Source organism: Hemiscyllium ocellatum, chromosome 1 (assembly GCF_020745735.1).
Source record: "Hemiscyllium ocellatum isolate sHemOce1 chromosome 1, sHemOce1.pat.X.cur, whole genome shotgun sequence".
Lineage (NCBI taxonomy): Eukaryota > Metazoa > Chordata > Chondrichthyes > Orectolobiformes > Hemiscylliidae > Hemiscyllium > Hemiscyllium ocellatum.
In genome coordinates, this window is record NC_083401.1 from 111,494,806 (window position 1) to 111,519,777 (window position 24,972).

A 24,972-nucleotide genomic window follows, 5' to 3' on the forward strand; every position below is an offset into this window, starting at 1 on the left:
TGCTGTAATTGTACCAGCCTCCACCACTTCCTCTAGCAGCTCATGCCATACACGTACCACCCCCTGCATGAAAAAGTTGCTCCTTAGGTCCCTTTTAAATTTTCCCCTTTTACCTTAAACCTATGCCTTCTAGTTTTGGACTCCACAACTGGGGAAAAGACCTTGTTTATTCACCCTATTTCATGCTCCTCATGAATTTATAAAACTTTATAAAGTCACCCCTCAACTTCCAAAGCTCCAGGGAAAACAGTTCCATCCTTTTCAGCCTCTCCCTATAGCTTAAACTGTCCAAACCTGGCAGCATCCTTGGAAATCTTTTCTGAATTCTTTCAAGTTTCACAACATCCTTCCTATCACAAGGAGACCAGAATTGCAGGCGATATTCCAAAGTGACCTAACCAATGTCCTGTACACCTGCAATATGACCTCCCAACTCCAATGCTCAATGCTCTGACTAATGAAGGAAAACATACCAAATGCTTTCTTCACTATCCTATCTCTCTGCAACTCCACTTTCAAGGAGCTATGAGCCTGCACTCCAAGGTCTCTTTGTTCAACAACACTCCCCAGAACTTTACCATTGATTGTATAACTCCTGCTCTGATTTGCCTTTCCAAAATGCAGCATCTCACATTTATCTAAATTAAACTCCATCTGCCACTCCTCAGCCCATTGGCCCATCTGGTCAAGATCCCTTTGTACTCTGAGGTAAAATTCTTCGCTGTCCATTACAACTCCAATTTTGGTGTCATCTGCCAACTTACTCATTATATCTCCTATGTTCACATCAAAATTATTTATATAAATGACAAAAAGCAGTGGATCCAGCACTGATCCTTGTGGCACTCCACTAGTGCCTGAAGAAGGCCTTATGCCCAAAACGTCGATTCTCCTGCTCCTCGGATGCTGCCTGGCCGCTGTGCTTTTCCAACACCACACTTTTCAACTCTCGGCACTCCACTAGTCACAGGCTTCCAGTCTGAAAGGCAACTTCCCACCACCAATTCTCGGTCTTCTACCTTCAAGCTAGTTCTGTATCCAAATGGGCAGTTTTCCTTGTATTCCATGTGATCTAATCTTGCTAACTAGTCTCTCATATGATTGATGCTCACTGAGTGTGTGCTGGGATATTGGTGCTCGTTTATCAACATGGAGCTATTTTGGTACAGGCAGTGATCTAAATCCACCAAATATCTCTTTGGTTTCTTTTCTATGTTGCCCTGGCGTCGACACTGTTCTGCAAATGTGATAAGCTAAGAGGCTCAGTATCGATGTGATGAGTTGGTCTTCTAACAAGGACATTCAGGGTCTCGTTGCATGTCCTTTTTCCCAATCCATCATCATCAGATAAAAACCTGCTTACTTGGTTTTGCCGCCAAAGCGAATAGCCTCAGATTATCCATATGCATCTGCCATGAACTTGCTCACTCATTCAACTTATCATGTTCTTTAACCGAATTTCCCAGGTTACTTTAGCCAGCTCTATCTTTGTGCACTCAATAATTGATTTTAGCTAAGTGCAAAACACAAATCTTAGATTCACTGTTCTCCCCCTCAAACTCAGTGTAAAATTCAATCCTATTATAACCTCTGCTACGTATCGGTGCCTTTGCTATGAGATCATTAATTACTCTTGCCTGATTGCATACTGCCAGATCTAGTTTAGCCTGCATTATGGTTGATTCCACTGTTGAAAGAAACTTAAAAGAAATGCATTCCATGAATTAATTCTAAGGGCTACTTTTGCTATCTCGCGAGTGTGGTGCTGGAAAACCACTGCAAATCAAGCAGCATCCAAGGAGCAAGAGAATCAATGTTTCCGGTATAAACCCCGAAACGTCGATTCTCCTGCTCCTCGGATGTTGCCTGACCTGCTGTGCTTTTCCAGCACCACACTCTCAATTCTGATCTCCATTATCTGCAGTCCCCACTTTCTCCAATTTTTGCATATCTGCTTCATCCAGTTTATATGTACATTAAAATCACCCATGATATAGCTTTACATTTCTCACAAGCTCCTGTTATATCTTATTGCATATGACCTTTGAGGTTACTGTTCAAAGATCTATAAACCACGCTCACAAGTTAATTCTTATCTTCACTATTTCTCATCTCCACCCAAAATGATTTTATATCTTGATATCCAAAGGTATGGTCATCTTTCTTTATTGTACTAATATTGTCCTTAACTAACACAGATACCCTTCCACATTTTCCAAGATTTGTGTCCTTCTTGCCATTGATGTTTGAATATTCAAGTCCTAGATATTGACATTTTGCCTCTGTAATGGCTATCTGGCCAGATATTTATTTCTATTGAGCTGCCAATACATCTGCTTTTTCTTAATGCGATGTGCTATCATATACAGTCGTTATTACAGTCCTTTTATGATTTTTATAACTTCTAGACTTATCCAATGGTGCAGGCTTAGGTTTGTACAACATTGTCTCTTTCTAATATGCTCTGTTATCATTTTCCTAATTGCTACTTTGTTCTGTGGTATTGTCTGCTTAGAAACATAGAGCTATACATCATGGAAACAGATCCAGTGGTCTAATTCATCCATGCCGACCAGATATCTTAAATTAATCTAGTCCCATTTGCCAGCATTTGGCCCATATCCTCTAAACCCTTCCTATTCATATACTCATCCAGGTGCCTTTTCAATGTTGTAATTGTACCAGCCTCCACCATTTTATCTGGCAGTATATTCCATACCCTCTGCATGATAAAGTTGCTCCTTCAGTCCCTTTTAAATTTTTCCCTCTCACCTTAAACCTATACCCCGTAGTTTTGGTTTCCTCTATCCTGGGGAAAAGGATGTTCATCCTATCTATACCCTTTATAATCTATAAGGTCATTTCTCAGCCTCTGGTGCTATCGGGAAAATAACACAAACCTATTCAGCCTCTCCCTGTAACTCTAACTTTCCAACTCTGGCAAAATCCTTGGAAATCTTTTATGAACCTTTTCAAGTTTCACAACATCCTTCCTATAGCAGGGAGACCACAATTGCATGCAGTATTCCAATGTCCTGTACAGCCACAGAATGGCCTCTCAATTCCTATACTCAAAACAGTGATCAATGAAGGCAAACATGCCAAACGCCTTCTTTGTTATCCTATCCACTTTCCGCTCTACATTCAAGCAATTATGAACCATCACTCTAAGGTCTCATTGTTCAGCAACACTCCCCAGTACCTTACCATTAAATGTATAAGCCCTTCCCTGATTTGATTTTCCGAAATTCAGCACCTCACATTTATCTAAATTAAAATCTATCTGCCACTCCTCAGCCCATTGGCCCATCTAATAAAGATCCTGTTGTACTCTGAAGTAACCTTCTTAACTGTCCACTCTATTACCAATTTTGGTGTCATCTGCAGATTTACTAACCGTGTTCACATCCAAATCATTTATATCAGTGACAAAGAGCAATTTATAACAACTTCTCAAATGTGATCCCTCATCTCCAAGCTGTTTAATTTAGAGCTGTCATTACTCCCTGAGTTATTTTGTTCATAAGAACATTGTATCGTCATGGTTCTGGTGAAATTCGTCCCAATGGTAACATTTTCCATTTTCCACAGGATTGGCATATGAATTGAGCTCCATTTCTCCAATATCAATGTATCAGCAATGTGTTTCTCTCTCTAAATCCTTTCAGCCTTGAAGATACTAAATGAATTGGCTTTTATAATCCTTTGGTAGATAATTCCAAGAATATGGAATCCTCTATGTGAAATAATTTCCCTTCACCTCAGTCCAAAATGGCTGACCACTTATCCTGAGATTATGCCCTCTCATACTAGATATAGTGGCCAACAGAAACAGTTTAAGCATAAAATCTATTCAGCCATCATAGGATCTTATAACTTTCAAGTATATAATTTCTCATTTTTCTAAATTACAAAAAAAAGTCTCTTTATGAACTGACTTTATCACCCAAAAAACAAGCAGCTCACCATGCATGGAGATCAAAATCATATTGAGTACTCCAGGTGTGCTCTCAGCTAAGCTGTGTACAAAGCCAGTCATTCATGTTTCTTACAACATTTGTAATAATTCCAGAATTGCAATTCTATACAAGCTTAAATGGTATCTGCAGGCAGGGCAAGCAATGTTTAAGAAAGGTAGCAAAGATAAACCAGGGAACGACAGGCCAGTGAGCCTGAAATCAGTGGTAGGCAAGTTGTTGAAGAGGATACTGAAGGATAGAGGCAACCAACATTTGGATTGTCAAGGTCTGAGTATGGATAGTCAGCATGGATTTCTGTGCCGAAAGTCATGCCTGACAAATCTTTTCAAGGTGTTTGAAGATGTAACCAAGAGGATAGATATGGGTAGGGCAGTAAATGTTGTCTGCATGGACTTTAGTAAGGCCTTTAACAAGTTCCCACACAACAGGCCAGTCATGAAGGTTAGGTTGCATGGGATCCAGGGAATGCTAGCTAATTGGATTCAAAATTGGCTCGATGGTAAGAAGCAGAGGGTGACAGTTGAAGGTTGATTCTCGGAATGGAGGCCTGTGACTGGTGGTGCGCCGTAGGACTCGGTGCTGGGATATTAAGTATTGGGGTTGGGACATTATGTTACAGTTGAATAAGTCATTAGTGAGGCCGTACTTGAACTATTGGGTACAGAGTAGGTCCCCTGTTATAGGAAAGACATAGTTAAACTGTAAAGAGTGTAAAAAAGATTTACGAAGATGTTGCCAGGATTAGTAGGCCAGGATAGAACTTTATTCCTTGGAACATGGGGGAATAAGGGGCAAATGAGGACTGCAGATGCTGGAAACCTGAATTGAAAAATGTGATGCTGGAAAAACACAGCAGGCCAGACAGCATCTGAGGAGCAGGAGAATCAACGTTTCGGGCATAAGCCCTTCTTCAGGAATGAGGTTGGTTGAGATAATGAGCGGGCTGAGATAAAAGGTAGGGGGGAGGGAATTTGGGGGAGGGGCACTGGGAATACGATAGGTGGAAGGAGGTGAGGATGAGAGTGATAGGCCGGAGAGGGGGTGGGGACGGAGAGGTTGGGAAGAAGATTGCAGATCAAGAGGGCGGTGCTAAATCCAGGGTTGAGACTGAGATAAGGTGGAGGGGAGAGGAAATGAGGAAGCTGGAGAAATCTACATTCATCCCGTGTGGTTGGAGGGTTCCTAGGCGGAAGATGAGGCGCTCTTCCTTCAGGCGTTATGTGGCCAGGGTTTGGCGATGGAGGAGGCCAAGGACCTGTATGTCCTTGGTGGAGTGGGAGGGGGAGTTAAAGTGTTCAGCCACAGGATGGTTGGGTTGGCGGCCTGTCTCCCCAATATAGAGGAGACCACATTGGGTGGAGCGGATACAGTAAATGATGTGCGTGGAGGTGCAGGTGAATTTGGGATGGATATAGAAGGATCCATTGGGGCCTTGGAGGGAGGTGAGGGGGGAGGTGTGGGTGCAGATTTTGCACTTCTTGTGGTTGCAGGGGAAGGTGCCGAGAGTGGAGGTTGGGTTGGTGGGGAGTGTGGACCTGATGAGAGTGTAGCAGAGGGAGTGGTCTCTCTGGAACGCTGAGAGGGGTGGAGAGGGAAACATATCCCTGGTGGTGGGGTCTGATGGACGTGACGGAAATGACGGTAGATGATACGATGTATCCGGAGGTTGTTGGGATGGAAGTTGAGGACCAATGGGGTTCAGTCCTGGTAGTGAGTGGAGGGGCGGGGCTCAAGGGCGGAGGAGTGGGAAGTGGAGGAGATGCGGTGGAGAGCATCATCGACCATGTCTGAGGGGAAATTGCAGTCTTTGAAGAAGGAGGCCACCTGAGTTGTTCAGTAGTGGAATTGGTCCTCCTGGGAGCAGAAGCAGCAGAGGCGAAGGAATTGGGAATATGAGATGGTATTTTTACAAGGGGCAGGGTGGGAGGAGGTGTAATCTAGGTAGCTGTGGGAGTTGGTCGGTTTGGAGTAAATGTCTGTGTTGAGTTGGTCACCCTAGATAGAAATGGAGAGGTCTAGGAAGGGGAGGGAGGAGTCTGAGACAGTCCAGGTAAATTTGAGGTCAGGGTGGAAGGTATTAGTAAAGTGGATGAACTGTTCAACCTCCTCATGGGAGCACGAGATAGCGCCAAGGCAATCATCGATGTAGCGGAGGAAAAGGTGGGGGGTGGTGCCAGTGTAACTGCGGAAGATGGACTGTTCCACATATCTAACGAAGAGACAGGCATAGCTGGGGTCCATGCGGGTGCCCATGGCTACTCCTTTGGTTTGAAGGAAGTGGGAGGGTTGGAAGGAGAAGTTGTTAAGAGTGAGGACCAGTTCAGTCAGTCGAAGGAAGGTGTCAGTGGAAGGGTACTGGTTGGGTCGGCGGGAGAAGAGGAAGTGGAGGGCTTGTGGGCCTTCATGATGGCGGATGGCGTTGGGGCCGGGGGAAACAAAAATCATGGAGGAGGTGGAGGGTGTGGGTGGTGTCCCTAATGTAGTTCTTGGACTAAGGGGGACAGGGCAGTGTTGAGGTATGCAGAGATGTGTTCGGTGGGGCAGGAGCAGGCTAAGACAATGGGTCAGGTGGGGCAGTCGGGTTTGTGGATTTTGAGCAGGAGGTAGAAACGAGGGGTGCGGGGTTGTTGGACTGTGAGGTTGGAGGCGGTGGATGGGAGATCTCCTGAGTTGATGAGGTTAAGGATGGTCTGGGAAATGATGGTTTGGTGGTGGGGGGGTGGGGTCATGGTCAAGTGGGCAGTAGGAGGAGGTGTCCGTGAGTTGGCGTCTAGCTTCAGCCGTGTAAAGATCGGTGCGCCAAGCTCCCACTGCACCTTCCTTGTCTGCCAGTTTGATGGTGAGGTTGGGGTTGGAGCAGAGGGAGTGGAGGGCTGTGCGTTTTGAGGGTGAAAGGTTGGAATGAGTGAGAGAGGTGGACAGGTTGAGGTGATCAATGTCGCGGCAGCAGTTGGATATGAAGAGATCAAGGGCGGGTAAGAGGCCAGCACAGGATGTCCAGGTGGATGGGGTGTATTGGAGGCGAGAGAAGGGGTCGTCAGAGGGTGGGCGGGGGTCCTGGTTGAAGAAGTAGGCATGGAGGCGAAGGCGGCGGAAGAATTGTTCGATGTCTCGCCGCGTGTTGAACTCGTTAATCCGGGAGCATAGGGGGATGAAGGTGAGGCCTTTGCTGAGAACTGATCGTTCATCCTCGGAGAGCGAGAGCTCTGGAGGAATGGTGAAAATATTGCAGGGCTGGGAATTAGGACCTGGTGTGGGGCAGAGCTGGGGGTGGGAGCTGAGTTAGGAATGGGGGTGAAGTTAGTCATGGGGACAGAGTTAGTTGTGGGGTTGGAGTAGGTCATGGGGGTGGAGATCAACGTGGGGGCGGAGTTCGATGTGGGGGCAGAGATTAACGTGGGGACGAAGATTAAGGTGGGGATGGAGATCAACGTGAGGACGGAGATCGACGTGGGGGGCGGAGATCGATGTTGGAGTGGCGTAGTGTGCAGTGTGGTACTTGAGCAGGTGAGTGACGATACTGGGGGTGGGAGTGGCTGCGGCGACGGCAGCTCCGGGGACGGAAGTGGCTGCGGTGATGGCAGCTTCGGGGACGGAAGTGGCTGCGGTGATGGCAGCTCCGGGGGCGGAAGTGGCTGTGGCGACGGCAGCTGCGGGGGCGGAAGTGGCGCACCGGGCAGAAAAAGCGCTAGTCCCAGTGGCAGTGGATCCTGCGGTGGCCGCGTATCTGTCGGCGATGGTCTTCCTGGCGATCGTGGATGCGATGGTGTTCCTGGCGACCACGGACGCTGCATGGTCGGTAGTGGCTATTGTCCGTGCGGCGGTGGGGGCGGAAGTGGAAAAGGGGCAACCTTGTTAAGGTATATAAAATCATGAAGGCCATAGATAGCATGAATGCATACAGCCTTTTTCCCAAGGATGGGGAATTAAAAATCAGAGGGTATAGGTTTAAGGTGAGAAGGGAAATATTTAAGGAGGACCTGAGGGGCAACTTCTTCATACAGAGAGTGATGTAAACATGGAATGAGCTGCCAGAGAAAGTGGTTGAGGCAGGTACAACAGCAACATTTAAAAAGCATTTGGATAAGTACACGGATGGGAAGTGTTCGAGGGATATGGACCAAATGCAGGTAATTGGAACTAGATGCTGTGGGCACCATGGTCAGCATAGACCAGTGTGGCCAAGGGGTCTGTTTCCATGGTGTATGACTCTATGACTTTCTGACTCTAAAGTGAAACATTTTGATTAATCAGACTGAAGAACCCTCACTCAGATACACATTGTGAAATAAGGCTTTGTAACAATTTGCTTTTTTTGCACACTGGATATTATTTTGCCTCCAAAATAGCATTTAACATGCACATGGGCATTACCTACTCGTAATACATTGCTTTGCGATGTTGCATAAACAATCTAGGATTAATTCTTCCATTTTTTTCAGTAAATTTGGCATTAAGTTCTGTATTGTATGGAATTCATAATTCTCTTTTGTGTACGTGAATGGCAGTAGGCAACCAAACAATTAACTGTAGGAGACTCTATAGATATCACAACCACAATGTTGGAGGAGCACGAAACATTTTTGGAAAATACAGGGTTGAAAAACTCGCAACTATCAACAGGCAGCGGCAGTGACTGAACGATCTATCTCAGCCTCCTCCTGAGACTCCATCACCAAAGAAGATCAGTCTTCAGACTATTTAACTCATTGCAAATGCTATCAAATAATGGCTGAGTGCACAGAATACAATTAAATACTACCCCCTCAGCTGGCCCATTGTCATCAGCAAAGTGATGGATGGTGTTGTCAATAGTGCTATTGAGCTAAATTTTCTCACCAATCAGTTGCTCAATTTTGGTTGCACATGGCGCAATCAGCTCTACACCTTCCTGCAGCCTTTCTCCAAAATATGGACGAAAGAGCTGAATTCTGAGATGAAGTGGGAGTGACAACATTTGACATTGTAATAAAAGGTAACATGATTTATAGAGTTTGGATTTTAAACAAGTTGCATATAAATTTAGGGTTTTTTTTGTGAAGATGTTCAAAATTTCAAAATTTTGGAACCATATTTTTAAACCAGTCTATGCCTCCTGGGATATTCATGGAAGTTTGTCTGAAATGAACTTCTGCTTTATTATTAAATCCACATCTGCAGCTTTGTGTATTTAAGTTTCAGTGAAAGAATGATACATTTTTTTTAAAAATATGCGATATGACAAACAAGATTTAATTCTGGAATCTGGCTTTCCCACATAAGATTAGCTGGGATCATAACAAGTGGCATTCTCACCTGGGTTTTGAATTCATTGAATTTAAGACAGAATTGTGCCTCTTATAAGGAAACAAGTGTGTGGAGACACAGGTACATTATGGTGAAATTTATTGTATCAATTTTGTAAATTGTTTTGACCGCTACTCAGCATTTTCTGGGAGTAGCAGCTCTAACAGTGGATCATTGGAAAACTTTAAGTAAGGCTAAACTGAGAGAGTTAACAAATAAGTTGAAGGTAGAATTAAAGGCAGGATCTCATATGTAGGAGATGCTCAGAGTGATTACCTGACATTTAGAATAAGAGAAAAGGGAAACTTGAAATTGGACATCACAGCTGGAATTAGCTAAGATACAGTCAGGAATTTTTAAAAAAAGCTTGAGTGGGAAGGAAAAGAGAACAACATTGGAAAGAAACATAGAGTTGAGAAAACTTGAGTTGGAAAAAGAGAATAAAGATAAACGGAAACACATAGGAAGGGAAATGGAATTTTAAAAGCTTGAACATGATAGAGATAAGAAAATTACACAACACGATTTGGCCAAAGAACAGTTTAAAGAAAAGGAGAAGTAAAAGCTCAGAGGATGATTCTATTTCCAATGAGGTGTTTAATTCAACTAAACATCTATACCTAGTACCTAAAATTATTGGGGATGGAGTCAAAAGATATTTCACCTCATTTGAGAAGGCAGCAGAACACATGAAGATGTTTGAAGATTTGATGTTACTAAATGTTTTGAAAGATATAACTGTGACTGTGTACGCCAATCACAAGCACATTCCGTAGTCTATGAAACTGTTAAAAAGACAATAGCCAATGCTTTTAAGCCTATCCCTACAAAGGATCAATTAAAAATTAGGATTACAAGACAGAAATTTAATTAGACATTTGTAGTATTTGTGTGGGGAAAAAAAACTGTGGTATCAGAGGTTGTTGTCATTAAAGTTGGAGAAAAATATTGAGTCTGAGGGAAATTGTGATTATGGGATTGCATTCCTGTAAACCTAAACATTTATTTAGTTAAGTATTAAATATCAGAGAATTTGGAGTTTGAGCTGAGATCTCTATCATCTCACACAGCAGTGCAGATGGAGAGATTGTCATAAGAAGGTTGAGAAATTGTCATATTGTCACTTTGAGATAACCAAACAAGTTCCCCTCCAGGTCGCACGCCATCCTGACTTGGGAACAGATCACCATTCTTTCATATTTGATCTAAACTCTAAGATTCTCTATCTAGAAGTATTAGGGGAGTACCTTTACTGTGCAGACTGAAACTGTTTAAGGAGACTGTTCAACACTACCTTCCCAAAAGTGATTAGACAGGGCAATAAATGTTGGCCTTGCTCATGAACCTGACATCCTGTGAATTATGAGAATGCTCTTAAAACCCTGACCAAGAAAGTTCTTACTTTACTTTTATATTTAGTTCTGTAATAATTACAACAAACATAACTTAAAGGAAGTCCACTTCTAATAATTATAAAATACATAACATGAGAGAAGTCCACTCCACCTATTGTCAGTACAAGCACAGCACTGCTCCAGGGTTGGTGGGGCTGGCATTATGAAAGTTGATGTTAGGAAGACAAGGGAAATGAAGCATGCTGACTCAGTGGTCTGAGCTTTGGATAAAACCCAGGAGTGATTGAGGGTGTATTAATTTAACATCAAAATGTTCACCTGAAGATAACTCTTGCAGCTTAACAACAGCTTAAAGGAGCATCCATATCCATAGGTCGATAAAAAATATTTCAGTCTAATCTTAAATTTTGGATTGAGAAGAGCTCAGCAGTCCTACTGGCACTGTGACAACGACTTTGCTATCAAAGCTATTTCTACAAAATGTCAGATCATCACTCATTCTGCCCCTGACTGGCCAATATGCTCAATCTAACGACAGCATGGAGCAGTTAGAGCTTGTATAATGTCATCACGCACTTCATGCTGACATTTGTGGATGCCCAGGAGCAGCAGATAGTCCTAAATCCAAATATGAAGAACAGTTTCATGTGTTCTCTGTAGAATACTTCTCAACTTGATTTTTGCATGCTGTGCTTTTCACTCAAGTATTTTGTTTTGTTCCAGCTACAACAGTGTTACAGCGAATATAGCAAGATACTGTGACTATTTTTTTAAACCATTATACTAAATTGCACATTGTCTTATTATTTCAACTGGGTGAATACCATAACCATACAATGGCTTCCATCAGTACTGAAGATTAGTTGATCTTATTTATACAACCTAAGAATTACTTTTCCTGAGCCTCAGGCTATGAATTTTCAATTTATATACTTCCCTACTAACATGGCATTTTAATTCTTCGTAAGTGCTTACCACGTGATTTCAAAAATTATACCTATGTAGATAACAGTTTTAAAAGGATCGGTGACATTTTATTATTTGTGCACAAGCTACAATAATTCCTGTTAAGATTTAGTGAAGTAGCATTAATTTGTCACTTCAGGCAAGTTTTAAAGAGAGGTAACTATCCCTTCATGCTCTTCCTCTTTTTATTCCTTGGTAAATGTCAGATTCTTGAATTAATTTTGCCTGTTAACTATATTCGAAACAAAAAAAAAATCTGTCTTGTTAAAAGTCAAATGCAAAGCGTTTGATCATTTTTACCAGAGTTAAAAAAAAGATTTTTGCTTGTGATAGCAGCAGCCAGACTTATTTTGTGTTATATTTAATGTGAGATGAACACAATTATTTTTGTAAAATCATTTGAATGATTTTCTCATTTGTGATGTCAATTAAGCATTATCTAAGGAAGCCAAACAAGAATATCAGGTGTGATCAGCTAATGCAGGATTTACATCGAATTCATGAAAGGTGTGAAGATCTGTCAGAACTTCCAGAGACTGTGAAGATTGAAAAGGTTGGGAAAGTTCTCCTTGCAGAAAGATCGCTGAGAGGAGATTTGATCGACATTTTCAAAAATAAACAGTCGACTGGATATAAAAAATAAGGCAGAGAAGATGCATAAAGGAGAAAAGAACAAAAGGGCATAGGTTTAAAGTAAGTGCAAAGGGCGATGTGTGGAAAATTAGAGTTGTAGAGTCATGCAGCACAGACTTTGATCCAACTCATCCACATTGACCGGATATCCCAACCTGACCTCGTCTTATTTGTCAGCATTTGGCCCAGATCCCTCTAAACTCTTCTTATTCACATACCTATCCAGATGCCTTTTAAATGTTATAATTGCATCCACTGCCATCACGTTCTCTGTAGCTCATTCTATATACGCACCAAACCCTGCATGAAAAGGTTACCCCTCAGGTACTTCTTAAATCTTTCCCCTCTCACCATAAACTAATGTCCTCTAATTTTGGACACCACTATCCTAAAAAAAAACTTGGTTATTCATCCTATTCATGCCCCTTATAATTTTATAAACCGCTTTAAGGTCACTCCTCATCCTCTGATGTTCCAGAGAAAAAGAATGGTGGTCTATTCCGCCTCTCCTTATAGCTCAAGCTCACCAGTCCCAGCGACATCCTTGTCAATATTTTGTTCACACTTTCAAAGTTGACAACATCCTGCCTATAGAAGGTGGAACAGAATTACATGCAGTGTTCTAAAAGTGGCCTAACCAACGTCCTGTCCAGCTGCAACATGACCTCCCAACATGATAGAATATTCAATATTCTATCAACGAAGGCAAGCATATCACCCTGTCTACCTATGACTTCACTTTCAAAGAATAATGAATCTGCACCCCTGGGCTTCTTTGTTCAGCAACACTCCCCAGGACCCGATCATTAACTGTATAAGTTCTGCCCTGGTTTGTCTTACTAAAATGAAAGACCTCACATTTATCTAAAACTCCATCTGCCGTTCCTCATATGGCTCACAAGTCTAAAGTTCTCTGACTTTCCTTACAGCCTTTTAAAATAATTGCACCACATTAGCCAATTTCCAGTCTTCCAGCACCTCAGCCATGGCTGTTGACGATACAAATATCATAGCAAGGGTGCAACAATCATTTCCCTAGTTTCCCAGAATGTTCTGGGAAACATCTGATCAGTGACTGGTTTGGGTACGGAATTCAAGAGGCTAATGCACAATTATTTGCATATACAGGGATTTGCATGTCCAGAAATCATATACAGGGAAATGGGAAAAAGCAGGAGATTAGCACGAGATAATACAATTTGTGCTGGCATGATGGAATGAATAGTCTGTTTATGTGCTGCAATTCTGTGAATCCATCTGCAACTTCCATTTTGACTTCAAGATCAACATTGGAAATTATAATTTTTCTATTTAAGAACAGAATCTAGTTATAAATTCCACCTCCCGTCACCCTGTACCTAATTTCCGAGCATGCTAGTGTGTGTGAAAATGCCACAAATATCAGGATGGGTATTACCTTTTTAATAATGCTTATACTTTTTATTGGGTTACAATAAAAAACAAACTCCAAAATTTTGAGTCACCTGTAACATCTTGTAGCATGTTTCTTCATAGTTGTACACATGGTGAAGTGCATATTGAATTGAAAAGCCCACTATTAAAATATTCCAACACTGTAATACCAACATCAGAAGACGAAAGAGAAGAATTTATTTACCCCTTCAGATCTAGTCATGTCCAAGTCCATCACTTGAAGTCCTAGAAATGTCAAACAGTGAGTTAAAGGAAAGAACATTCAGCAAGTCATTCTGGGAAAGTCATTTCTCCCACATCCGAAGATTCATGTCAAAGACATAAATGTTGTCAGAGTATCCTGTTAGCATTCAATTATCTCAGAATTTGTCTGTTAGTGAACTCAGTTACATTGAAATATCCACTATGAGAGCAAATTCTTGATGACATTCATTGTCCTGTAATTGAGTAACATTTTTCTCTTCCTGAGCCAGGCTCAATTGAATCTTGCTGAGCTCCCAATTTAGTCAACAAACTGCAATGTGATATGACAGGTCATGGTGAATTTCATATTCTGCCAACAGCTGGCAAAACTGCTGGTGGTCAATTTACTATTTACACAAAGGCTACCATGAAAATGACTCATTTTCAAAGTTTTACTGTACAGAACGTCTTACTGTAAAATGCAGTGAAAAATGCTAAACTGCTGATTGGAATTACTACTTTGCAATTTGGCCTCTCATTTATTGACACATTCACTTTTCTGCTCACTTTTTAAATTATCTGTCCATGGCTATAAATCCAACACTTTTTGAGTCAATATTTTATTTACTTGGATTTCCAACCAACTACTGAAGGAGGTATCTACTGTTTTGGGACTTCAGATCATAGCATCAGAGTCATAGAGATGTACAGCACAGAAACAGACTCTTCAGTCCAACTCATCCATGCCAACTAGACATCCTAAATTAATCTAGCTCTATTTGCCAGCATTTAACCCAATCCCCCTAAACCCATACTATTCATATACTCATCCAGATGCCTGTTAAATATTGTAATCAGATCAGCCTCCACCACTTCCTCTAGCAGTGCACTCTAGACACACATCATCCTCTGCGTGAAAAAGTTGTCCCTTCAGTTTATTTTATATCTTTCACCTTTCACCTTAAACCTATGCCCTCTAGTTTGCATTTCGCTACCTTGGGGAAAAGACCTTGGCTATTCACCCTACCATGCCCCTCATGATTTTATAAACTTCTATAAAGTCATACCTCAGCCTCCAATGCTCTAGGTAGAACAGCCCCAGTCTATTCATCCTCTTCCTGTAGCTTGAACCCTCCAGCCCGAGCAACATCCTTCTAACACTTTTCCAAGTTTTACAGCATCCTTCCTTCAGCAGGGAGGCCAGAAAATTAAAGGTGTAGTGGACAGTGAAGAAGGTTACTCCAGAGTACAATGGGATTTTGATCAAATGGGCCAATGGGCTGAGGAGTGGCAGATGGAGTTAACTTTAGATAAATGTGAGGTGCTACATTTTGAAAAGCCAAAAAAAGAGCAGGATTTATACACCTAATAGTAAGGTCCTTCGGAGTGTTGCTGAACAAAGAGACTTTGGATTGCAGACTCATAGTTCATTGAAAGTGGAGTTGCAGGTAGATAGGATAGTGAAGAAGGTGTTTGGTATGCTTGCCATTATTGGTTAGTACATTGAATTTTGGAGGTGGGAGATCATACTGTGGCTGTACAGGATATTGGTTCGGCCTGTTTTACAGTATTACGTGCAATTTTGGTCTCTCTGCTAAAGGAAGGATGATGTGAAACTAAAAAGGGTTCAGAAAAGATTTACGAGGATATTGCCAAGGTTGAAGGTTTTGAGCTCTAGGGAGAGGCTGAATTGGCTGGGAGTGTTTTCCCTGGAGCCTGAGGGGTGACCTTACAGAGATTTATACAATCACAAGAAGCATGGATAGGGTAAATAGAGAAAGTCTTTTCTCTGGGACAGTGGAGTCCAAAATTAGAGGGCTAATTTTAAGGTGAGAGTGGAAAGATATAAAAGGGACCAAAACGGCAACTATCTCATGCAGAGGGTGGTGCATGTATAGAATGAGCTGCCAGAGGAAGTGGTGGAGGTTGGTATGATTACAACATTTAAAAGGCACCTGGATGGGTATATGAATAGGTAGGGTTTAGAGGGATATGGGCCAAATGGGACTAGATTTATGTAGGATACCTGGTCAGCATGGATGAGGTGGACTGGTCTGTTTCCATGCTATTTGCCCCTATGAGTCTGGGTAGCCTAACCAATGTCCTGTACAGCCGCAACATGACCTTGAAACTCTTATACTCAATGCACTGACCAATAAGGCCAAGCACACCAAACGCCTTCTTCTCTGTCCTGTATAACTTTGACCTACTTTCAATGAACTATGAACCTTCACTTCAAGGTCTAGTCATTCGGCAACACTCCCCAGGACCTTACCATTCAATATATAAGTCCTGCCCTTATTTGCCTTTCCAAAATGCAGCACCTCACAATTATCTAAATTAAACTCTATCTGCCACTCCTCAGCCCACCTTCCCATCTGATTATGGTCTCATTGTACTCTGATGTAGCATACTTCATGATTCTTCTGAGGAATGGTTTCATGGATATGATTCTTTGATGGGTTAATTTGTGAACAGCTGCAGCATAGAGAATAGAAGGTGAGTAAGTGAAGTCCAGTTAATAAAGAAAGAGCCCATAGTGTTAAAGTTAATATGTTGACATTAAGTGGGGAGGTGCTGGCCTAGTCTTATTATCATTAGACTCTTAATCCAGAAACACAGCTAATATTCTATGGACCTGGGTTTAAATCCCACCATGGAAATTTGAACTCATTGAAAAAGCATAAATCTGAAATTAAGAATCTACTGACAACCTTGTCAAAAAAATTCATCCGGTTCACTAATGTCTTTTAGACCCACAGCAATGTGGTTGACTCTCCATTGCTCTCTCAAGTGGCCTAGGAAGCCATTCAGCTGTACCAATAGCTAGTAAGTTTCAAAGAAAGGAAACTGGATGGATCACCTGGCATCGACATAGGCACCGGAAAAGATAACACCAGAAACAAGCCCTGAGGACCCTGCAAATACCTCCTCACTAATATCTGGGGGCTAGTGCCAAAATTGGGAAGCTGTTTCACAGACTAATAAAGCAACAGCATGACATAGTCATACTAATGGAATCAAACCTTACAGACAATGTCCCAGACACTACCATCACTATCCTTGGCTATGTCCTGTCCCACTGGCAGCACAGACCCGGCATATGTGGTGGCACAGTAGTTTACAGTTGGGAGGGTGATGCTCTGGGATTCCCCAGCATTAACTCCAGACCCTGTGAAATCTCATGGCTTCAGGTTAAACATGAGCAAGGAAATTTCCTGCTAATAAAGACATACTGTCCTCCTTCAACTGGTGAATCAGTGCTTTTCCATGTTCAAACACACTTAGAGGAAGTAATGAGGATGGCAAGGGCATAAAATGTACTCTGGGCAGGGGATTTCAATGTCCACCACCAAGAGTCGCTCGGCAGCTGTGCTACTGATCGAGGTGGGTGGGTCCTAAAGGACATAGCTGCTAGACTCGGTTGATGGCAGGTGATGAGGGAACCAACAAGAGGGAAAAATATCCTTGACCTCATACTTAACAGTCTGCCAGATGCATCAGTTTTTGACGGTATTATTAAGAGTGACCACTGTTCAGTCATCATTGAGACAAAATTGCACCTTCAAATTGAGAGTAACATCTATCGTGTTGTGTGGCACAATCACTATGTTGAATGGGGCAGACTTCAAACAGACCTAGCAACTCAAGACTGGGCATCCATGAGACAATGGGGGTCATCAACAGGAGCAGAATTCATAATATCCAAAGTCATAGAATCTCTACAGTGTGGAAGAAGGCCATTCAGCCCATCAGGAACACAAAAACCCTCTGAAGAGCATCCACGCAGAATCATCCCTCTGTCCTTGCATTTCCCATGGCTAATCCACCTAACATACACATCCATGAACACAGTGGGCAATTTAGCATGACCAATCCACCTAACTTGCACAACTTTGGGCTATGGGAGGAAATCTTCTCGGAGGAAGTGAGGTAAGCAGATGCTGGAGATCAGAGCTGAAAGTGTGTTGCTGGAAAAGCGCAGCACGTCAGGCAGCATCCAAGGAGCAGGAGAATCGACGTTTCAGGCATGAGCCCTTCTTCAGGAATGAGGAAAGTGTGCCAAGCAGGCTAAGATAAAAGGTAGGGAGGAGGGACTTGGGGGAGGGGCATTGGAAATGCAATAGGTGGAAGGAGGTTAAGGTGACAGTGATAAGGTGAGAGTGATAGGCCAGAATGGGGGTGGGGCGGAGAGGTCAGGAAGAAGATTGCAGGTTAGGAAGGTGGTGCTGAGTTCGAGGGTTGGGACTGAGACAAGGTGGGGGGAGGGGAAATGAGGAAACTGGAGAAATCTGAGTTCATCCCTTGTGGTTGGAGGATTCCAAGGCGGATGATGAGGCGCTCTTCCTCCAGCCATCGTGTTGCTATGGTCTGGCGATGGAGGATTTCAAGGACCTGCGTGTCCTTGGTGGAGTGGGAGGAGGAGTTGAAGTGTTGAGCCACGGGGTGGTTGGGTTGGTTGGTCAGGGTATCCCAGAGGTGTTCTCTGAAACGTCCCGCCCCCATTCACCTATTGTACTCTATGCTACTTTCTCCCCACCCCCACCCTCCTCTCATTTATCTCTCCACCCTGCAGGCACTCTCCCTGTATTCCTGATTAAGGGCTTTTGCCCGAAACATCTATTTTCCTGCTCCTCGGATGCTGCCAGAACGGCTGTGCCTTTCCAGCACCACTAATCCAGAATCTGGTTGTCTGCAGTCATTGTTTTTACCTGGTGGAATCGAACCCCAGTCCCTGGCACTGTGAAGCGTAGTCCTCCAGCAAAATCTGTAACCTCATGGCCCACCATATTTCCCACTCAACCATTACCATCAAGCTAGAGAATCAATTCTGGTTCAATAGAGAATGCAAGGGGGCAAGTTAACAGGACACCAGGCATTCCTGAAGGTGAGGTGACAATTAATGAAGACTATATGCAGGCCAAAAGGCATTCACAGCAATTGATAGACAGAGCTAAGTGAACCCACAATCAATGGACCATAATTACTTACAATGTACATTCATAACTTGGACGAGGAAAGTCAATGTATTATATCCAAGTTTGCAGATAACACAAAATAATGTGGAAAGACAAGTGATGAGAATGACACAGAGTCTGCAGAGGGATTTAGACTGGTTAAGCAAGTAGGTAAAGCCTTGGGAAATGGAATTTACTGTGGGAAAATGTGTGGTTATGCACTTGGGCAGATGTAACAAGGGCACTGAATATCACTCAAATGGAGAAAGACTGCAGGAATCTACAAATCTATGGGATTTGGGAGTCCTGAGTATGAATCACATAGAGCTAGCATCCATTTTCAGCAGGTACTAGGGAAGGCAATGGAAGGGAGGCCTTTATTTCAAAGTGAATGGAATATGAAAATAGGGAGATTTTGTGCAAATTATGTAATAGTCAGTCCACAACAGGAATACTGTGAACAGTGATGAAACATGTTATTAACAATGCTATCAAGCAACATCTGCTCAATCTCTCTATGTATATATTGTATTTTTTTTGCTATGCTTTGCTTCATGTTGCCATTAATCATTGTATCCTTCCATTACAGTCACCTATTGTTCACCAGGCACAAGAGTTTTCCATTCACAGCCAAGTTGAAGCACAAAACTGTCCTTTTCTCTTGAAATACACAACATTGTTGATCTAACATTAATTACTGAATAAATGCTACAGCATTCAAATTTGACTACAGAATTTGAAATCCAGAGACCAAACTTATGAGACATTAGATAAACAAATAAATTTAAATTTAAATTAAGGCAGTATTTCTGACCGTTTAATGATGAAATGTAAAAACACAAATTTATTCAACAATATACCTTTGTTTTCTTTCACACTGCTAAGTCTGTGTAAATTAAGAAGCCAGAGGGAGAAAAAAAATAAGCCTGTAAAGACATATTTAATGCACATTCTGCTCCAGCATGTTTAAGTTATTCTCCAAAATCTGATCATTACCAAGCACACCAAGATTTGGAGATGCCGGTGTTGGACTGGGGTGTACAAAGTTAAAAATCACACAACGCCAGGTTATAGTCCAACAGGTCTAATTGGAAGCACTCGCTTTCTGAGCGACGCTCCTTCATCAGGTGATTGTGGAGGGTTCGATCATAACACAGAATTTATAGCAAAAAATTTTCAATGTATAATTTCAGTTACATCACACTGCAAATATTTGCTATAAATTCTGTGTTATGATTGAGCCCTCCACAATCACCTGATGAAGGAGCATCGCTCCGAAAGCTAGTGTGCTTCCAATTAAGCACATCAAGGGAATGGAGAGCTTGCATACCCAATTTAAAATGACCAGGCTTTAGCCAGTCATTGCTTTCCACTTTGAGCAGGAAGTGCAGCCACAAAAAACTTCCCAGCACTAATTCAAATTTTCCCAGTGAACAAGGAGAGCCAGCTGATTCATGAGCAGATCAACCAAAATGTTGATTGTACATTTGTCGCTCCTCATGCAAATGAGTGCTGTTAAAGGAAGTTGCATTGCTGTAGGTGACATCTTCCAAATGAGACTAATAACTGAGGTCCTTTTCTCAAATGAACATAAAAATCCCGTGGCATTATTCAAAGAAAAGCCCTGGAGAGTTCTGAATGTCCTAGCCAAAACTTGTCTTTCACCCAAATGAACAAAAAGAGATCAATGGGTTATTATTATTTGTGGCGCCTTTTTGAGCACAGATTAGTTAGCATCCTTTCTCTCTCTAACACAGTGTTTGCATTTCAACACAACACTTTTAGCTGTGACTCACTATAACCTCTATTGACCCCTGCATTGCCTTGTTATTAGATAGCTTCACTTCTGGGAGAGTCAGAATTTTCTCTGAGATTGATAAAATTAAAGTCTTCAGCTTCTGCCATGAGTACTGCTTCTTATCCAGCAATTCCATCCCTCAATGGCATCACCCAACCTCCAGCAAATGTCTCAAGTTGATCCAGAATTTAAACATTCTCTCTTCCCAGTTTCAAATTTTCTCCCTCATGAAAGCTGTTTTTGTTCATCACCATAATGGAGCTTTTTTCTCTTTCCCTGTGCAATTCAATGGGTGCTAGCAATATTATCCAGTCTCTAATGACATCAGATTCAACAATTTCAATATCCTATATGGATTCCTATCCTTAATTCTCCAAAAAATGCTGTGTTCTTCCAAAACACCACAGCCCATAATGTAATTCAGACTGGTTTCTTCCACATTGAGCATTTCTGCTCATTTATCTATATTATTCCAAGTTCACAAAAGCTTTAATTTTAAAAAATTCATCTTAAAAAGAAAATCTCTTCAGGTCTGGGACCATTCTCATCTCTGGTACCACCATCAGCCCTCCAACCCTCTGACTCTGGCCATTTTTGTACAATCATTATTTTGGCCTATCATCTTCAATCAGGCCCTCAGACTTGTGGGTCCAAAGCATAGAACTGATTTCCTGAGCATCACTGGTTCTCAATTGCTTTATCTATATCTCTGATCAACATTTGATGACCTGACTTAATGTCTTATGTTTCAGTTTTATTATCATTTGTGAAACCTCTTGCAACACTCTGCCAGCTTAAGAGTAAATACCATTCATTCACTGAGAAATGTTTTGGGGCATCCCAGTGTTTTGGAATCATACTGTCACATTGTCACATTGTCATCGTTTCTTCAATTGATTATAAAGTCAATTGTAAAATAAAGCATCCCACATGGAATATTTTTAAAACTAAATACAGTAGCGGCTTGACATACGAACGATCTCGTTCACAAACATATCGGTTTACGAAAATTACTAAAATTTTGCTTCAGCGTACGTACGAAATCCAAGGGTACGAACGCAAAAAGCCTGTGGTTTCATTGTCATTGTTCTGCTTTGCTACGCGCGCTTTGAATATCCGAACAATGGGAAAATTGAGTCAGTTCGCAAACTGGGTCCCGGAATGGATTAAGTTCGTAAATTGAGGCACTACTGTATAAAACAATGCAAAATATGAGGTTCTGAAGTACTGTGCATTTTGTCTATTAAGGACTTAACACTTAAAGCATTCAAAAGCAGAGAGCTTAAGGTGAGGTTGTGAATCTTATCAACCTCCTGGACAGAGCTGGAAGGCTCATAAAATGGCTGCATTAATTCAGCAAGAAGAAAGCCCAACACCTTCCCATCATCATAAGATATTTTCAAAAGCAAGAACTTGGAGACATACTAACCAGAAAAGAATAACAACTTAATGCAACCAGCTGAGTAACAATGGCTGTTTTACTATAATATTGGAATTTTACTGGTCGCAGTACGTTGTTTAGGTAGCAGAATGTTGTTTTTAAGAAAAATTACAGCTCCTTGGGGACACTAAAAGTAACATTGGCCAACAGAATGATATGCTGGGACAATTGGCCAATTGAACAGCATGCTGGGAAGGGTTTCAAGATAGTAAGCCAGGAAGCTTACAGGATTCACTGTCAATTTGGATCAGGTCAGACAAATCTGCAAACCATTTACCTAGATTGACAAAGCTGTGAGGTTTCCAGTGGAACAATAGATTGGAGTTTCGATTGAACTTCTTATGAGACAGCCTGACTCCAAAGGTTTGCTCAATCAATAGAGGAATTACAATATCCAATACTGCTTTTTGTAACACCTTTTCCTGGGACAAAAACTCATTCACAGGGAGTAACTGAGTAAATTAAGCACGTTGCTGTATCAAACTGCAATGACTATAAAGGAGGAACCTGCCTGTTGGTTACCCTGCTGAAATGGTGAACAATAGAAAGCCACTGTACTGGAAGATGACCCAGAGAATTGCACAAGAAACAGGAACCTTGGGATTGAGAAGAACAGCCTCACCCTCAGTTTGGCCAGCTGTAATAGGGATGGTATAAACGTTGTCACCATCTCTGGCTTTCAGAGCAGACTTTAACCCAGTCTGAGAACATAGTAATTTGACAGCTGTAAGGTTACTTGGGAAATTAGAAAGAAAGACAAGTTTCACAGAATTGCATGTGTATAACTCGTGTTTCAACAAATATAAACCATGTCTCATGGTAAACCACATCTCATTAGTTGTGTAAAATTAGCCCCAGTAACTAAGCAAGTTTCTGGACCTGAAACATTAACTCTGCTTTCTTTCCATAGATTAGATTAGATTCCCTACAGTGTGGAAACAGGCCATTTTGCCCAAACAAGTCCACACTGACCCTCTGAAGAGCAACCCGCCCAGACCCATTTCCCCTCTGGCTAATGCACCTAACACTATGGGCAATTTAGCATGGCCAATTCATCTGACCTACACATCTTTGGTCTGTGGGAGAAAACCAGAGCACCCAGACACAGGGAGAATGGGCAAACTCCACACAGACAGTTACCCAAGGTTGGAATCATACCTGGGACCCTGGTGTGTGAGGCAGCAGTGCTAACCACTGAGCCACCGTGCCACCCAGATCTGCTGGGTTTTTCCAGTGATTTCTGCTTTTGGTTCTGATTTCCAGCATCTATACTTATATTTTGATTTTAAGTAAGCAAGTCAATCAGACACATCTGAAAACAATGCTTACAATTGCTCCACAGACTGGGAATCTGCAAGGTAAATCAAACAACACCTCCGAATAGCTTCAACAATTGAAGATGAGATGTTGTTCCTCCGGTTAAAATGACCCTGAGCTTCCTATTGCCTGCCACTTCAACACACCAACATGTTTCTACGCCAACATTCCTGTCTCAGGCTTTGCTCCATCAGACCTCAACTCATGCTGGAAGGACAACACCTCAACTTCCATCAAGGTATCTTTCAGGATTCAACATTGAGTTTAACCACTTCAGAACTTCAACACTCTCCTCCATGTTTGTCATCCACCCCACATTCCTATGTCCTCTTCTCTATGGATGCTCTCTGCACAGCCAACTCATTATCAACTATTCACCCTTCTCGTTAGCACCCTCCTCAACATTTCACCCCTTTCAGTTTATGATCAGCAATCTCTATTTCTTGCATCTCCTTTCGTTCTTTCTCTCATTCACAGCACTATTTCCATGTATTCTATTCACTCCTTCCTGAAACTCAACTGCCATGCCAACCTTTCCCAGCTGCTTTCAGTTCTAACAAAGAGTCATTGGACTTGAAAGGTTAACTCTGTTTTTCTCTTTCTACAGTTGCTGCCAGACCTCCTGCATTTTTCTAGCACTTCCTGTTTTATTTCAACAAAATTTATATTAGCTGAGATTAAGCAATTGATATACTGCCCAAAATTATACACTTGATGAAATTAGTAGGTTCAAATTCACAACAAGCCACTAAATAGCACACTATTGCAGTGCATAATGCACTGTGCCACAAATGGCACTTTCCATATAATGAATGCTACGTGCTAACTATAAATCGTTAGTCAGTTGTATTGCTTAGATATTTGAAACAACAGTTGAAATGCCAACTGGTCTTGACCCAGCCGTAGCCCTTAGTGGCGCTAGAAAAATGAAGAACACAGACATATTTCTAGTCTTTGGATGTCAATAAAACTCAAACACATTAATGATATATCGTATTTATTTGCTTCTCTGACCCCTTGAACATGATAATTAGATCAGTGAGAAGCACAATTAACACCAAAGTATGACCTTTGTGCACCTACACATCAGAACCCCAGCTCTGACAGCCATCTGCAACACTAGTCTGATTAAACTTTATGTTTTGTATTCCAGAAGGAAAATAGATTCCTATGCTAATTTGTTAAATTTGATGTCCTTTTAGAATACTAAGCAGCAGAAACTCAGATTAGATTTGAATTGACTATCTTAGTATCTGTCTGACTCCTGAAACAGTTTGATAATCATGCACATAGACAATGATTGCTTTACTTCAAAATTGTTTTACTTCAATATTGTTTGAGACGAGTCCAAGATGTGACCTACCCAAAGGAAGAAGAGGAAAATTGTCTCACAGCATCAGGTATCCTTTTGAGGGCCAAAATGGGTAAATGATCAGACTATCCTCTACCTGTGAACTGCTGTTGTTTCACATTTAATTTGTGTTTTGCCAATGATGGTAATTTGAAACCTTTTATTGCAGAATTGTAATATTGTAGAAGTGCATTGCGTATCATAGAATGTGCAATATTGAGAAACCTACAATTAAAAAGTTCCAACAAGAATTATTTAACATCAGTCATA

At 41.8% G+C, this 24,972-nt stretch overlaps 1 protein-coding gene across 1 annotated transcript; it reads left to right on the forward strand.

The window, feature by feature from the left end:
• Nucleotides 1–7,322: 7,322 nt before the first annotated feature.
• LOC132816464 (loricrin-like) lies at nucleotides 7,323–7,856 on the forward strand. The gene has a single exon (XM_060826120.1). It carries the CDS (start codon nucleotides 7,323–7,325, stop codon nucleotides 7,854–7,856), a length of 534 nt encoding a protein of 177 aa, XP_060682103.1.
• Nucleotides 7,857–24,972: the final 17,116 nt, after the last annotated feature.

What these genes read in the sequence shown, in the direction of transcription:
- LOC132816464 (XM_060826120.1), top strand. Translation starts at nt 7,323, where the DNA reads ATGGGGGTGGAGATCAACGTGGGGGCGGAGTTCGATGTGGGGGCAGAG.